General features: G+C 50.6%; 2 protein-coding genes across 2 annotated transcripts in view; one reads left to right on the top strand and one right to left on the bottom strand.

The window, feature by feature from the left end:
* Nucleotides 1–6,914, top strand: part of SETD1B (SET domain containing 1B, histone lysine methyltransferase) — a gene marked incomplete at its 5' end in the record, with an annotated part of 49,434 nt that extends 42,520 nt beyond the window's left edge. Inside the window, 5 exons of the mRNA XM_027652319.1 lie at nt 43–209; nt 462–593; nt 697–816; nt 1,175–1,312; nt 1,996–6,914. Coding sequence (XP_027508120.1) covers nt 43–209; nt 462–593; nt 697–816; nt 1,175–1,312; nt 1,996–2,169 — 731 coding nt within the window. The remainder of the gene's footprint in view (nt 1–42; nt 210–461; nt 594–696; nt 817–1,174; nt 1,313–1,995) is intronic.
* A 1,158-nt stretch (nt 6,915–8,072) lies between these two features.
* HPD (4-hydroxyphenylpyruvate dioxygenase) lies at nt 8,073–13,917 on the bottom strand. Its single transcript, XM_027652069.1, has 14 exons — nt 13,830–13,917; nt 13,591–13,617; nt 12,782–12,844; nt 11,925–12,029; nt 11,677–11,719; nt 11,506–11,588; nt 11,289–11,378; nt 11,088–11,191; nt 10,845–10,922; nt 10,521–10,683; nt 10,132–10,203; nt 9,346–9,468; nt 9,084–9,200; nt 8,073–8,947 (listed from the first exon to the last, which is right to left on the bottom strand). Exons 1-14 carry the CDS (start codon nt 13,830–13,832, stop codon nt 8,837–8,839), a joined length of 1,182 nt encoding a protein of 393 aa, XP_027507870.1. The 5' UTR covers nt 13,833–13,917; the 3' UTR covers nt 8,073–8,836.
* Between the last annotated feature and the right edge of the window lie 734 nt (nt 13,918–14,651).

Here is a 14,651-nt window from a genome sequence, read left to right on the forward strand (position 1 = left end):
GGTGTCCACCTCTGGCTGTTTTCCTCCTTAACTTCTTCCCACCTACTAGCTTTTCTACCCCCAAGAAAAAGAAGCGGGACGATGGGATGCGGGAGCACGTGACGGGCTGTGCACGAAGTGAAGGCTATTACAAAATTGATAAGAAGGACAAACTTAAATACCTCAACAATAGCCGAGCTTTCGCGGAGGAGCCTCCAGCTGACACACAGGTGAGGAATCCTCTGCTCAGTGCCAGGTGTGAATGGGATTTGGTTTTATCAAGTGGGTGCTTCCTGCCTTTTGGCAAGGAGGGAGGGGAAGCTGTTGCTACGCCTGTGTCAAGCTGATCACCCAGGAGCTGCACGGGAGGTGTTAGTGTTTGATGTCACATGTTCTGTGGTGATGTGTTGTAGCACAAGGCGTTGCTGACAGGGAGCCTGCAGGGTATTGGGTCAGCTTTGATCACCCATTTGTCCTCTCAGGGTATGAGCATCCCTGCCCAACCTCATGCTTCCACCCGGGCTGGTTCCGAGAGGCGATCAGAGCAACGCAGGCTCCTCTCCTCCTTCACTGGTAGCTGTGACAGTGACCTGCTCAAGTTCAACCAGCTCAAGGTAGGTCACCCCAGGCTGCAGATTTTGGACCCAGGGACATCCTTTCCCTTCTTGTGCTCTGGCTAATTCAGGGTTGGGTTTTTGGGGTGTTTTCTTCATGCAGTTCCGGAAGAAAAAACTAAAATTCTGTAAGAGCCACATTCACGACTGGGGCCTTTTTGCTATGGAGCCCATTGCAGCTGATGAGATGGTGATCGAATACGTGGGTCAGAACATCAGGCAGGTAAGCTGGACTGTGGGTGAAATGTGAGCAAAAGCCAGCCCTGGAAGAAGTGTATTCCAGTGGGGGTTGGAGTTCTGCTGTAAGGTGTCAGCTCCATGGGCTGCCCAGAGGTTGATGTATGGTTTGGAGATACGAGGATGGGACTTTCAACAACCCCTAAAAACTAAGCAGTCAGGAGAATCCTTCTTAAGAAGCCCACCCTGAGCTGTGTTTTCAGTTAGGCCTGTGTTCCCTTGGGGTGACTGTGATCATATTAAATGCCTGTTGCCTGGCACAAGCACAGCTCAGGCTGTGCAGGTCGCTGCTCACAGGGCACTCGTGTGGCGTGTCCTGACCCTGCCCGTGGGGTTTCCTGCAGGTCATTGCTGACATGCGTGAGAAGCGCTACGAGGACGAGGGCATTGGCAGCAGTTACATGTTCAGGGTGGATCACGACACCATCATCGACGCCACGAAATGCGGAAACTTCGCCCGGTTCATCAATCACAGCTGCAATGTGAGTGTTGTGCTCCTGTGTGGGGCTGTGCTCCGGCACACTGAGGAACCCGGGCAGTCCTTGGGCTGTTCAGAAGTGACAGGGGGTTACAGGGTTATGATTAAATGTTAATGAGCTGCAGCAGGTCAGAGCAGGGTCTAAAGAAGTTTAAAGAGATTGGAGAGACCTGAGGAATGACACACGAGAAGGCAGAGCACTGGGAGTCTTCCTGTCCCTGCTGGACACTGAGGAAGCATCTCTAACAAATATTTCCTTAAAACATACCAGGTTGTAGCACTGTTATTCTGTGGGAACAGTCTCCTTATAGTGTCCACTTGGGAAAAGTATTCCCTGCCTTAGCAGGCAGAGAATCTGCAGCTTCGTGCTGCAATCTGCCCTCAGACTTGGCTGCCTGGCCAAATTGTTAAGCACTGAGCTGCTCTTAACCTGTGACAAATTTGGTGGAGCATCATCCAGGCTCCTTTGCTCCACAAATGACCGGAATGTGGATATTTTGGAGCAGCACAAGGAGGGCTGCTCTGTTGTCTGGCTCCATGCCTCCCTCTCCAGGCTTCCCCTGGGTCCAGGCTCTGGGAGCATGGCTGAGGCTGTCAAGGGGAAGGACTGTCTTGTTTTATTTTATCTTGGGGTAATTGTGTGGAGTCTGGGAACCTAAATCATTGCCTCTTCTGTCACCCTTGCAGCCAAATTGTTATGCTAAAGTGATCACAGTGGAGTCCCAAAAGAAGATCGTCATCTACTCCAAGCAGCACATCAATGTGAACGAGGAAATTACCTACGACTACAAGTTTCCAATTGAGGATGTAAAAATCCCATGTCTCTGTGGCTCTGAGAACTGCAGGGGAACCCTGAACTGATCTCAAGGTTTCTCGTCACACTTGCACCTTCGGCCATGTCAAAACTGTGGTAACCAGGTGTGGTTGCACTTTGCCAAAAAAAGAGGAAAAAAAAAAAAAAACAAACAAAGAAAAAAAAAGGAAGAAAAAAAAATTTAAAAGGATTAAAAAAATACTTAAAAAAAAAAAAAAAAAGAGGAAAAAGAGAAGAAGAAAACCAAGCAAGTTTCGCACTTCTGCCGGATCACGAGCGAAAGCAAAAAGCGCACACGCTTACGAGGACTGTTCACGTTTCAGGTGCTCTTTCCTTTTCAGATCCAACACGCACACAAAAAGGTGATAACCATTTTGTGGCATGGTCTATCCAAACACTAGCTTCTCTGTTCAGTCCCTGCAGTAATGCTCCGTAATGGGATAATGGTACCTTTTTTTTTTTTTTAATTGTTGTTATAAACCTTCATCTTTTCATAAATGCTGCTACCTTTTTCTCATCAGTTTTGTTGGTTGAAAAAGACATTCAACGTTTAAATGTGAAGCAGAGACTGAAAATGCCATATAGGGTTTGTTGGGAGCTTGATTGGCTGAAATTGCACAGATTTCTCAGAGTAAGCTGTAAATAAATGTAAGGTTGATGTTACAGAGCAAGCCAGAGGCTTGAGGGTGTGTGAATGAGCGTGTGAGTGTGCTTGGGGGTGTGTGTGTGTAGATATGTCCACAATGAGACTAGAGGTGAACTGTCCTGCCTTTTTGTTAGGGATGAGCCTGAACAAGTCCCCTCAGCCAGACCCCCCGAGGCAGAGTCGGGTCAGCACAGACCTCAACTCACAGCCTTGGTCTCGTCTTTCATTTTCTATGCCATGCTGGTCTATGGGGGATCCAAACCTCTGCACCCCTGCGTGAGAAATGCTTGGATGCTGCAATCACAGTGAGAGCTGGAGTCAGTCGTGTAGCTGTAGCATCGTGGCACAGCGTGTGGCCTTTGGGGATGCCCATTCCTTGGAAATGGGTTTGTCTTGCATGCAGAAGAGGCTGAGATTAAGGGGAGAACTCAGCTGTAGAAATTCTGCCCTGCTTGTAAGCAAAGACTTTGGCCCACGTTTGGAACGGGATTTTCTTGCCATAGATGGGAAACAGGCTGATGTGTGTCTCGTGTTCACTTTTCTCCCTTTCATCTGCATTTCCCTGCCCTTTCCAGTGTTTAAGTGGAGTATTTGCTCTGTCCTTGAATGTGGGAGATCCTCCTGTGATAGGAGCAAGCTGTGCTGTGCCGCTCTCCTCCCTCTGTTACTCAGTAACTTGGCCTGGGGATGGTCCCATCCCTCCAGTAAGATCGTGGTAAAAGTGTCCCTGAGAACAATCCTGTCCCCCCCCCATCTACAGCATGGAAATGATGAATACTTCTCCAAATTTGGAAGGCATGTCTTGAAATGATTTCTCGGTATATTTCGTCCTTGTGGATGTGCTGTGTTGCAGTTCTTCAAGGGGTTCCATTTAAAAATGGGGCAAAACACCAAAGAAGTAGTTCTTTGGATGTGATCTGGAAATGTTATGTGACCGTTCAGGCATAGACAGGATCAGTTTTCCAACTTGCATTGAATTTCTCCTGCTTTAAAAGTAGAGATTAGCTGTACTAAACCCTTTTTAATTGGCTTATAAGGGGAAGTTGCAATGTCATTATGAAATGGGAAGATTATCTGCATAACTAAACATCTTCTCCCCACAGAACCAATTACACAGCTGTTTTCTTGTAGCCTTTCAAACCTCCGTGAGCTGAGGTTACAACCTTGCAAAAGAGGTTCCTGGAAGTTTTTTCAGCTGTTCCATGGAATTGCCAGGCCTGCACTGCTGAGTGGAGCTTTAATGTAGGTTAGACCTCTGCATCTGAATTTCTTCTTCAGATAAAAGGCCTGAAAGGGCAGGAACACACAGACTGCTCCAAACTGCCTTAATACCTCCTGTATTTCTGTCTGAGGGTGAGCAGATTGTTGCTGACAGTCCATAGTCTCATCTCTGCTTTTGGTTTGGTTTTGTTGTTTCCCCCCCTTCTTTATAAATCTCTCCAACAATTGGGTATTGGTGACCCAGAACCTAAAATTGTGAAGCACAACTAGTTTCTGTCACTGACTGTTGGTTGTAACTGCAGTGATGGCATTTGGGAGTTAAACCAGCTGCTCAGTTTAGTTTAGTTTTGGGTTTTTTTTAAGAAGGTTCATCTTATTGTGTTGAAGCTCCAGTTGGCATCTCTACAGCTTGGCCTTTGACTTTCAAAGCTTTGGAAATGCACAGAATTTTCCTGTGTCTCAGAACTGAAGCTCCTGTGTGTGGCATTTTTGCCCACGGCCTTGGCCTTCTCCCTCTCTGGTCCATCGAACCAGTGCAGTAACAGTGGATTTGTGGGGGTGAGGACACCCCAAATGGCCCAGCCCCAAGAACCTGATGGCAGTTCTGTGTTTCCCAGCATATCTGTGTGCTCTGGATGGGATTAGCCCCTGCAGTTTGCCTTAATCTTTGGTGAGGAAGGCGGGGAGGAAGGTCACAGTCACCTTCGGGACCTTTCGCTGCATTTTTAGGAGTACCAAAGGGATTTGGGTGCCAAAGTCCATGAGCACCTAAATCACTTGGGTACTTCTGAAACTGCCTGTAATCCATCCCTTTTTAGGATCCTGGACAAATAATGTAAGGTTTTGTGAGAGCTGAGGTCTCAGTAGTTCCCCAGGAAGAAACAGAGCTGTTGGATCCATAGCACTTCTGAAAAATCATGTTGGTCTGGTCTCAAAGCCAAACCCGAGGCTTCTCTTTTCTTCCCTGTAAATCTTGGCTTGCAAAGTCCTACCTGGGATATTTGTCTCAGACTGGGAAGCTGCCCCAACCCCAGAACAGATCATTTTATGGTGAGGACTGCAAGTCCAGTGCAGTGATTTCCATGAGCGCTGCGGGTGCCTGTGGCTACCCTGTCCCTGCGGGGTCTCCTTGGGCCAGGGGAGCCCTGCAGCCACAGATGTGGTTTGGGAAGGCACCCGTGGAGATGGCTCTAATCCCTCCAGGTCCTTTGGCTTGTACTTAGCAAGGGGTGAGATGAGAGGAGGGCAGGAGGTGTGTGGTGCATGCACAGCCTGGGTCACCCCCAGCGTTGTTCTCCCGCGCTCAGCACGGGCACCCCGGCACCCCATGGAAACACAGACAAGGACTAAAGGGAAACCTCACCAGCACATGCTGCTTTCAGAGAGACTGAAATGGTTTTGTTCACTGAAAAGCCTGTCCCCAATTTATTGTCACTTAAATTGAAGCCTGAGACAATAATGAGAGAGAGAGACATCGACTGTGCTCCCTGCAAAATTCCACCTCACTGGGAGAAATCACCCGGGAGAACAATGCAAAATTTTGGAAGGAGAGCTTAAACCTTTAGTTTCCCGACAGGAAGCTGGTGTGAGTTCAGAGTGCAGGTCCCTCCATGGTGACATCCATAGGAAGTGCTGCCCAACACCTCAGTTGATCCGTGCAGTTCACACCCATCTGCAGTCCCAGGTTGGTCCCAAAGTTGGTCTGTGACTCTCGGGGATCCAGGAGGGGAAGGGGCTCATCTTGCAGTTATTTATATTGTATAGAGCAGCTTATTTCTACAAGGAAAAAAAGAAAACCAACATTTTTAAACTCCAACAAATTATACAGTAGTTTCAGTTCCGGTTTTTGTGACCTTTTTCAGGGATCATTTCAGTGCATTTCTGTATAAAATAAAAATTTAAGGAAAAAAAAGGATTTTGAAGTATGAAAAAAATGCATCCTCTGTACATAGGCAAACTCAAGAATCTTCTCTTCAAACACTGTTTCTTGTAGAAACATGTTGAAATTTTTTTGCTGATTTCTTTGTACTTCAAGAGCATGTAAATAGTTTATTAAAAGTGACTATTGTAATTTGGAGTTCTTTTTAAAACAGATTCCAGCTCTAAATCATGTCGAGATGGGGAGGAAGAAGGACTGAGTATAGCAAAGGAGCTGGTGGCATTTACAGCTTGTGTCAAGCTTTGTATAATGTAAATTCTGTATAAATATGAGGGTTTTTTGTCAAATAAATAGATGGAATTAGAAGCATTAAGAAACTGAAGTCAAAAAATTGCCAAGTCAAGGCTTCTTCTTTCCCCTGACCCCTCAGTCTGAAACCTAATGTGCAAAATCTATTTATTTCAAGCGAGGAAATGTGTACAGTCTAATAGACACCCTAAAATGTATTTAAGCAGGTTTGCAACTGGATTTTTTCAGTTTAATATTTGTTTTGTTTTTATGAGTTTCCTCCTTAATTGCCACTGTAGGATTTGTCCAAGTGAAAAGAAACACATCGAGACGGACACTCTAAAACAACGGGGCAGTTTTAAAAGTGGAAGAACACCCAGCTCCCAATCCTTGCAGTTTTCTGGTTGTTTTAATTCCCAGCGTGGAAATCAAGAGGCCTCCTTTAAAAGTAGGCAGGTCAAATGATTTGCAATAAATGGAAAAAAAAAACAACTTTTTTTTTTTTTAAGTTCCTTAAAAAAAAAAGCAACAACTCTGCTTTGAAGATTTAGGATTTCTGCTTTTTCTTTCGTTAAGCAAATTTATGACTTTAGGGATGTTTTGTGCATATAGAATCTGTCACCAGTATGTATCTTGTTTTGAAGAAAGTGTTTTTGTTGTGGATGTGTCATGCTGTATATATTTGTTCATATTTTTGTGAATTGAATACTATGTACCATTGTATTATAGTAACTTTTATAAAGCAAACCATAAATATACTGACTTTTCTTACAGAAAAATTATGTTGTGCTTAATATATAGCCAGGGCAGCTTTTTGCTCTTAGACCTGTGTTGGGAACTGTCAGAGCTCAAGGAGGCAGATCCAGAACAAGAACAGTGTGAAGAACTGGTTTTCAGCAAAGTTTACCGAAAATACTAATTCTGGTGAGCAGGAAACTAATTTAAGCAACTTTATATTGCATGAAAGAAATATGTGAGTGATTCAAGTCTATAAACTTAAAGAAAAATGTCCCAGTATTAAAAATCCTTACAAGCAGAGCCCCCCTGCTAGGAGCCCCAAACACATCTGATCTCAAGCAGGTGAGGGGTCCCTGCTCCTCCAGCCTCTGCCTTGGATTTCTCTGAGTTCATATCCTTCTTTTATTTATTTGTTTGTTTGTTTATTTATTTATTTATTTATTTAACTTTAGGAAGGCAAAAGCCCTTAGTGATGCTGTAAGGCTGTTGGGGCCAGAGGTTTCTTTCTTTTTAAATCAGTTTATTCAACTTGCAAGGAGTTGGACCTCGATGATTCCTATGGGTCCCTTCCCACTCAGGACATTCTGTGATTCTGGGGAATCTGAAATGAATTCTGCTCCCTTGGGCCAACGAGAAGGGGGAGCCGGGGGAGCTGCTGAGCTTTGGCAACAGGGGGTCACAGTGACCTCTCTGAGCTTTACAGAAACAAATACCTGGAGCAGACAATGGAATGGCTGGTGGGGGAGGAAATGGAAGAGATAGGACAGAGCCTGGGCTGCAGGTGATTTCCCAGCTCAGCTCTTGGACTCCATAGGTGACCACGGTGCTGGAGGGACAGGGCTGCAGGACAGCCCAGCCTCGGGGGGCAGGAGGCAGCAGGACACAACCTGGAAGGGTATGGATTGGGAAGGTGGAAGGATTCATGTCTGAGGAGCCCATTCTGAGCCAAGGGCTCAGGGTTTTAGCAGCTTCCATGCTGGGAAATGGGGAGCAGCAGCAGGGCTTTGGAGGGAGGATGTGCAACAGGGGGGAGAACTGTGGGCCCTGGAGACCCCGGGATGTTCTTCAGCAGCTCTGGGCTGAGGTTTGTGACTCCTTGGAGAGCACTCGACCTGCAGCCCCAGCTAACAGGGTAGGGGGGCTCCAGCCCCCACACGTGGACTCACCAGGCACTTGGGCTGTGTCAGAAAAGGGTTTTATTGTGTCAGTGAGGGAAGTGCCATGCAAAGGACAGTGACAACACCAGAGTGATGCCCAGAGGGGACTTTGCACATGCAGCCATGATCTGAGCCAAGCAAGTGCTGACAATGCTAGCAATTACTGCTTGAAACACGGGATAAACCCCAACCCTTCATTAATTTGGGAATTTGCAGGTATTAGAGCAAGTCTGTTGCCTTTGGAAGACTGAAATATGTAAATTAGATTAATTCTCATTCCAGAGTGTTGTAGCTACCCTAAACTGTTTATTCTCCAAATTCAAGATTGAATCTAAAAGCAATTAAAACAAAATGTTACAAAAGGAGATGCAGAGAAAACCAGATACCTCTGTGCTTTCCCAGCTTCCCACGTAGCTAAAATTAAAACTTTGGATAGACTAAATTTGGGCCCTCCCCGTTGTTTCTTCTGTCTCCCTCCATAGCTGAATGTCTTTGGCACATGCCTTAAATCTGCCCTTTGTTAAAAATTCGATGGTTTGGATCAGATTAAGCTGCTTTTAAAGTGTGTTTACTATTTCCCACGCCCCGACTCCCAGAAAGCCACTGGAGGGCAGCGCCAGGGCTGGGTCGGAGTTGGTGTTGAGTCCTTTTTCACGTCCAACTTGGCAGTGGCTTCCCTGGGTTTGTGACACTTAAGTCTGGGCTATTTACCAAACCATGAGCTGTTTCCCAGTTTGCTTGGGAATCAGCTCTTTGGGGACGAGGGCAGCGCTTCTTGACGCCCTCTACATGCGCTTGGTCTCCCCGTTGGGCTCCAGGATGGTCAGGTTTCCTCTGGCATCTTGATCCATTTCTATTGCTTCAAACAGAGACTTGAAGTTCCCGGCACCGAAGCCCTGTGGAGATGACAGTGTTTCAGACCAGGGGATTTGGAACTGGCTGGGAAAGAGCAGCACTGAGAGCTGGCTGGACATGGGGCTTGATGGCCCTGAGGGATCCCAGCCAGGATCATCGAGAGATCCTCACACCCACCTGGTGGTTATGCCTCTGGATCACCTCCAGAAACACCGTGGGTCTGTCTTGAACTGGTTTGGTGAAGATCTGGAGCAAGTAGCCTTTCTCATCAAAATCCACCAGGATTTTCAGTTCCTGGAGAAAAGAAACAGGACAACAGCTCAAAGACCCAGAGAGGAGCAAGGGGGTGTCTCTGCATCACTCGTGTCCCTGCAAAACACTTTGAGGATCCAGTCCAGCCCTGAGCAGACCTTTTCCCTCTCGAGCTGCTCTGACTCACCTCCAGCTTGTCAAGGTTCTCCTTCACTTTGATTTTGGCAGTTTTGAGCCTCTCCCGCAGCACCTGGTAGTAGCTGGAGGGCACATCCATGAACTGCACGCCCCGCTGCTTCAGGTTGGTGATCTGCAAGGCACAGGACACCCGGCGTGGGTCAGTTTGGGAGTGGTTTGTGCCTGGAGGATGGTCTGGGACAGGCAGTGTTTGGAGCCAGATGTTTTCCCATGATTTTAGGCAACCTCATCATCTCGCTTCGGGCACTGGGAATGTGAGGGCCCAAGGTGCCCTCTCCAGGCGGTGCAGGGAGCTGACCAGCAAGCAAAGATGCTTCATCTCACCTGACCCCCATACCTCTGGGGGCTCTTTGGTCTGGAGAGGAGCCCAGACCCAGTGCTCAGCAGCAGCAGGACTCAACCCAGATGTGCCCCTGCCCCAGCTGAGGGCGGGTGTTGGGCTCCGGGGGCTCAGCCCAGCAGCCCTGGCTGCCGGAGCTCCCACAGGCCCCCCACTGAGGATGGAGATGCCCTTGGGGGCCCTGCAGACCCCGATTGCTTTAAGCTGGAGGGATGAGTGTCTGCCAGCAGCTCACAGCTGTACACAGGCCCCTTTGCATGGACTCACTGGGCAGTTAATCCTGGTTGTAAAACAACCACGGCACAGAGCCCTTTTGCTCTGCCCATGTCCTCACACCCGGGTGGGGTCACAGTCCACCCCTGCCCTGTGACAGGGCTGTACCCAGAGGTGCTGGGGCAGGACAGGCTGGGACAGGGGGTTCCTGGGGGCACTCACTGCCGAGATGATGTCGGAGGTGTTCAGGGCGATGTGCTGCACTCCGGCCCCTCCGTAGTAGTCGATATATTCCTACAGGGAAAAGATTTTAATGACATTTTAATGACAGAGCAGCTAAATGCAAAGGGATGGGTGTGGGCTCGAAAACATGAAGGCAAAATCAGCTCAAGGGGACCACAAAATGACAGAAAGACTGTTGATGAGATCAGGGGTAAACTGGCTCTGCCTGGTGGCTCCCCCAGGGTTTGGCAGAGCCAGGATTGCTTTCCAGCAACCACCTTAGCACAACAAATCTGCTCCAAATCACTGACCCTTGGTCACTTTTCCTTCACCAAAGCCCTGCTGGCAGTGGAGGCAGCCAGATGGAGCAACCACCAGCATCTGCTCACCTGAATCTGAGATTTCTTCTTGCCAGGCGCCGGCTCGTTAATGGGCATCTTAATGGTCTCCTCGTAGTTGGTGACCACGATGGAGCGCAGGGCACTGAACTCGGTGTGCAGCTGCTTGTCATCCACCGACCAGAAGCGGTGGAAGAGCAGGTTCTTCTGGTACCTGCCCAGGCCACAAAGGGCACAATCAACCCTCGCCCCATCCCCACACTAACAAAGCTCTCTCTGGCTTAATTAGCCTCAGCCACCACCATGGAAGTGGTGAGAGCAGCAGAGCGGTGCTGTTGCTCCATCCCACCTCCCACCAGACCTCCCCACTCTTACCAGTCTGCCACTGGGACCATCTCGAGGTCAGGCTGGTTCCCCACGACGTGGTCAACAAAGCTGAGCTTGGCACTTGGTCTATGGGGGGAAGCCAGGGGGGTCTCAGCCGAGCTCAGGGGCACCCCACAGCATGAAGGGCTCCAGGACAAGGCGGTGCGGACCTGTCCAGCTCCTCAATGGGATATCCATCCCACCAGCACATGGTGACAAAGAGCCAGCCAGGACCCTCTAGAAAGTACTCACAACTTGGGCAGCAGGGGGTCCTTAAAGAGGGGCGGGTGATACCCAGGTAGGAACAGGCCCTTGTAGTTGAGCTTTTCTATCAAGGTGTGGGTGGTGTCACCGTACTGCGAGAGGGAAAAGCAGTTGTGTGGTGGCCTTGTTTATTTTGGGACCTCTCAGATCCAGCCTGCTCCATGGGCCCCACTCTTCCCTGCCACTTACCGTCTGGATCACCGCGAACTTCACCTTCCCAAATTTGTCCTGCTCCACCCAGGGCTCCTTCACCACCACGGCTCCGCGCTCCTTGGCTTTCTGGACAGGAGAGAGAATCACTCCTGCCACAGCTCCCCTGCGCTGGGGGGAGACATCCCCAGGCCCTTCCCTGCCTCCCCCCCCCATTTCAGGGGGCTGTGCAGGAGGGAGTGGAGGGGCTGCCTACCTGCACGATGAAGTCACAGTCCTCCACTTCAAAGGCAATGTCCTTCACCCCATCGCCATGTTTCACCAGGTGCTCTCCCATCTCTGCCCAGAGCAAGGGCAGCCGTGGGTGAGCAGAGCTGCTTTACTTCCCCCTTGGCCATTTCCCACTTCATCCCCCCAGGACACCTACCCTCATTCCCTGGGTTGAGAGCGGAGGAGAGAACAAAGATGATCTGGTGAGGAAGAGGAGGAGAGGTGAGGATGGAGCTGGAGAGGTGAGGATGGAGCTGCAGCGGTGGGGCTGCAGCCCCAACCTGGGGCTGAGGCACTGCAGGTGATGTGTTTCGTGGTGCAAACAGGGTTTGGCAGCACCCACCACCACCTCATCTTCCCCCATCCTGGCAGTGGCACCTTTGCCAGGTGTACCAGCCCCCTTACCTTGTCCTGCTTGATGACATGTGACACCACCTCCCTGCTGCCGGTCTCCAGCCCCCGGTATGCCAGCTCCTCAAACCCCAGCTTGTTGCAGTAGTAGGATGCAGCCTGTGGGCAGGTGGGAGTCACCCCAGGTGAAGCTGCAGCACTGGTGGTCCCCAGTTCCCACAGGGCATCCCCCAGTTCCCACGGGGCTCCTCCTGCTTCCTACAGGGCTCCCCACGGCCAGGGCAGTGCCAACAGCCCATGGGGAACAGCAACTGCAGCGTGTGCAAGTCATACATGTGCGTGTGTGTGTGTGTGTGTGTGTGTGTGTGTGTGTGTGTGCAGGAGCAGCCCAGCTTCTCTGCTTCCCTCCAGCAACCCAAGGGGAACAAGCTGAGGCAAGAAAGGGCCCACATTGAGGAAAAAACCCAAATTCAGGGGGAAGTGCTGCCTCCAGAGCCTCTTGTATGCAAGGCCCAACCTAACCCAACCGAGAGCCACCACCAATCACGAAACATTTCTGCTCATCTCCTGTTCTGCAAGGTTGGGTGAAATGCAGTTCAGGTTTGAAGCAGAGGGATTTTTAACTCCCCACAAGGCCGAACAACTCTGTGGGCTCTGGTGCCCACAGCCTGAGCCCGGCTAAGTGTGATGGTTTGCACTTCCCAGGTCCTGCCCCGCACGCCCCTGGCAGCCGCCCCTCGCCTTGCGCAAGGGCCACCAAGGCCACGGCCCCCGGGGACAGGCACCGAGCCAGGGACGGGCTTCGGGACAGCGGCACATCCCTGGCCCTGCTGGGACGAACCGCCCCCCCGACAGCCAATGCCCGGAGCGCCCGCCCCGGGCGTGTGTGCCTGGCAGCCACCACCTCTCACCTGCTTGGCATTGCCGACCCAGAAGGTGATGGAGTGGAAATGGATGAAGCGGCCTCGTGCCGGCTAAAAGGAAGGGAAAACAGGGCTGAGAGCTGCTGCTGCTGCTGCTGCTGCTGCCTCTGCCGCAGCGCTGCCTGGCTCCAGAGAAGGGAGAAGTGACAAGTGCAACCCTGTAAATGGGTCTCCTGCAAATGCCTCTGAATTAACTGGGTGGAACAACCCTGAAACAGCCCTTTTCCAAAGTGCTTTACAGTCAAGTCCCACAGGATCCTGCACTGCAGGTTAGAAGGTACAAAGCCCTGGCTCACCTGGAGCTACAGCCACAGTCCTGGTTCTCCCAGTGCTCCCCACAACTGGCCACCCCAGTGGGCTGCCCAGTGTGTCAAAGATTATTTCTGTCCCAAAAGCTCTTAAACAACCACCAGTGCCAGGACAAATTCCCCTTAGCTCTGCTCCCCACCATCACCCAGCCATGATAGGTACGGGTGGTTGGAAACACTTTAAAGAAGAAAAAGGCAATGAAAAGGTACAGCATTTGGAAATAAACGTTGCATGAAATGAGGATTCTGCTTAAGCTTTGATCTGACTGGGAAATACCCATCATTTCCCATTTGTCACTCTCCTCCCAAACCAGAAGGAAACAAAAAAAATTTCAATTTTTAATACTATTTTACAATGAGGAGCTTGTGAGGCCCAGCCAGAACAGATTTACTTCTGATTTTACCAGGTAATCAAGGAGTAAGGAATGGGTATTATCTGCACTAACACATCAGGCAGTGGGGCAGGACAGGGACAGACTCAGCTCTTACCTTTTCTCCCTTGTCTGTGTAAGATGTCTGAAAGAGAATCAGAAAAGAGAGACGTTAACATGTACTGCAGCCCCTGTGGAGCTGAATCCAAAGGTCAGGGAGTGAGGAGCAGCTCTGCTGCACCACTTCCAGCACAGTCACTAACAAGTCCCAGTTCAAGCAGAGATTAAAGCTCCTGAGATGTTCCACACCACGGAGCCCTGAATGTTTAATTGAATTCCCATCTGCTACCCCCTCACCATTTTTGTGACCTGGTGATGTGACAGCAGCAGAGAGAGTCCGAGTCCGGAAGGGCATTTAATATACTGGGGGACGGGGGAGGCTCCTCCTCGACTCCACCTTCTCCCACCACCAACCCAGAGATGTGTTTGGTTTGGGCTGGGAACTGCCAGCACCGTCCAGGGGGTGGTGGGTGACACACTGGGGCCACGCCACAGGGTCCTGTGCTACGCTGGCTGTGGCACAGGAGGGAGTGTGTGTGCAGGGGTGTGGGTGTGCAGGGGTGTGGGTGTGGGTGTACAGGGGTGTGGGTGTGCAGGGGTGTGGGTGTGGGTGTGCAGGGGTGTGGGTGTAGGCGTGCAGGGGTGTCGGTGTGCAGCACGTGAGGCTCTGCTGACCCCACAGCCAAACCTCTTGCCCCCGTGGGTGCTGGGCCACGGTGGGTGACGCAACCACAGCAGCACATCCCCCTGCCCCCCCTGCTGCCCCTGGGGACATTCACCCCATCATGGGAATCTGTCATCCTGGCCAGTGTTGAGCCAGGACAGCCTGCAGAGTCCAGTTGTGTGTGTGGTACCTGGACACAGGGGCATGTGGTCCCACTTTCATCTCCAGCGAGCCCAGCATTGCCAGGGGCCCCAAACCATGGGAGCAGCAGGAGGAGGGGACACGAGGTGGCCCTGCCAGTGGAGACACCAGTGTACTAACACCCCACAGCTGGAAGTGGTGGCAAGTCAGGCCACCAGCAGGGCCAGGGGGTATGAGCATGGTGGACTTGGGTGGGTGCCAGTGGCATGGAAGACAGATGGAGAGGTTTAGTGGTGGGGCTGTCCCCTGCTGCC

Source organism: Corapipo altera, unplaced genomic scaffold, assembly GCF_003945725.1.
Source record: "Corapipo altera isolate COAL_440 unplaced genomic scaffold, ASM394572v1 67, whole genome shotgun sequence".
NCBI classification, from domain to species: domain Eukaryota; kingdom Metazoa; phylum Chordata; class Aves; order Passeriformes; family Pipridae; genus Corapipo; species Corapipo altera.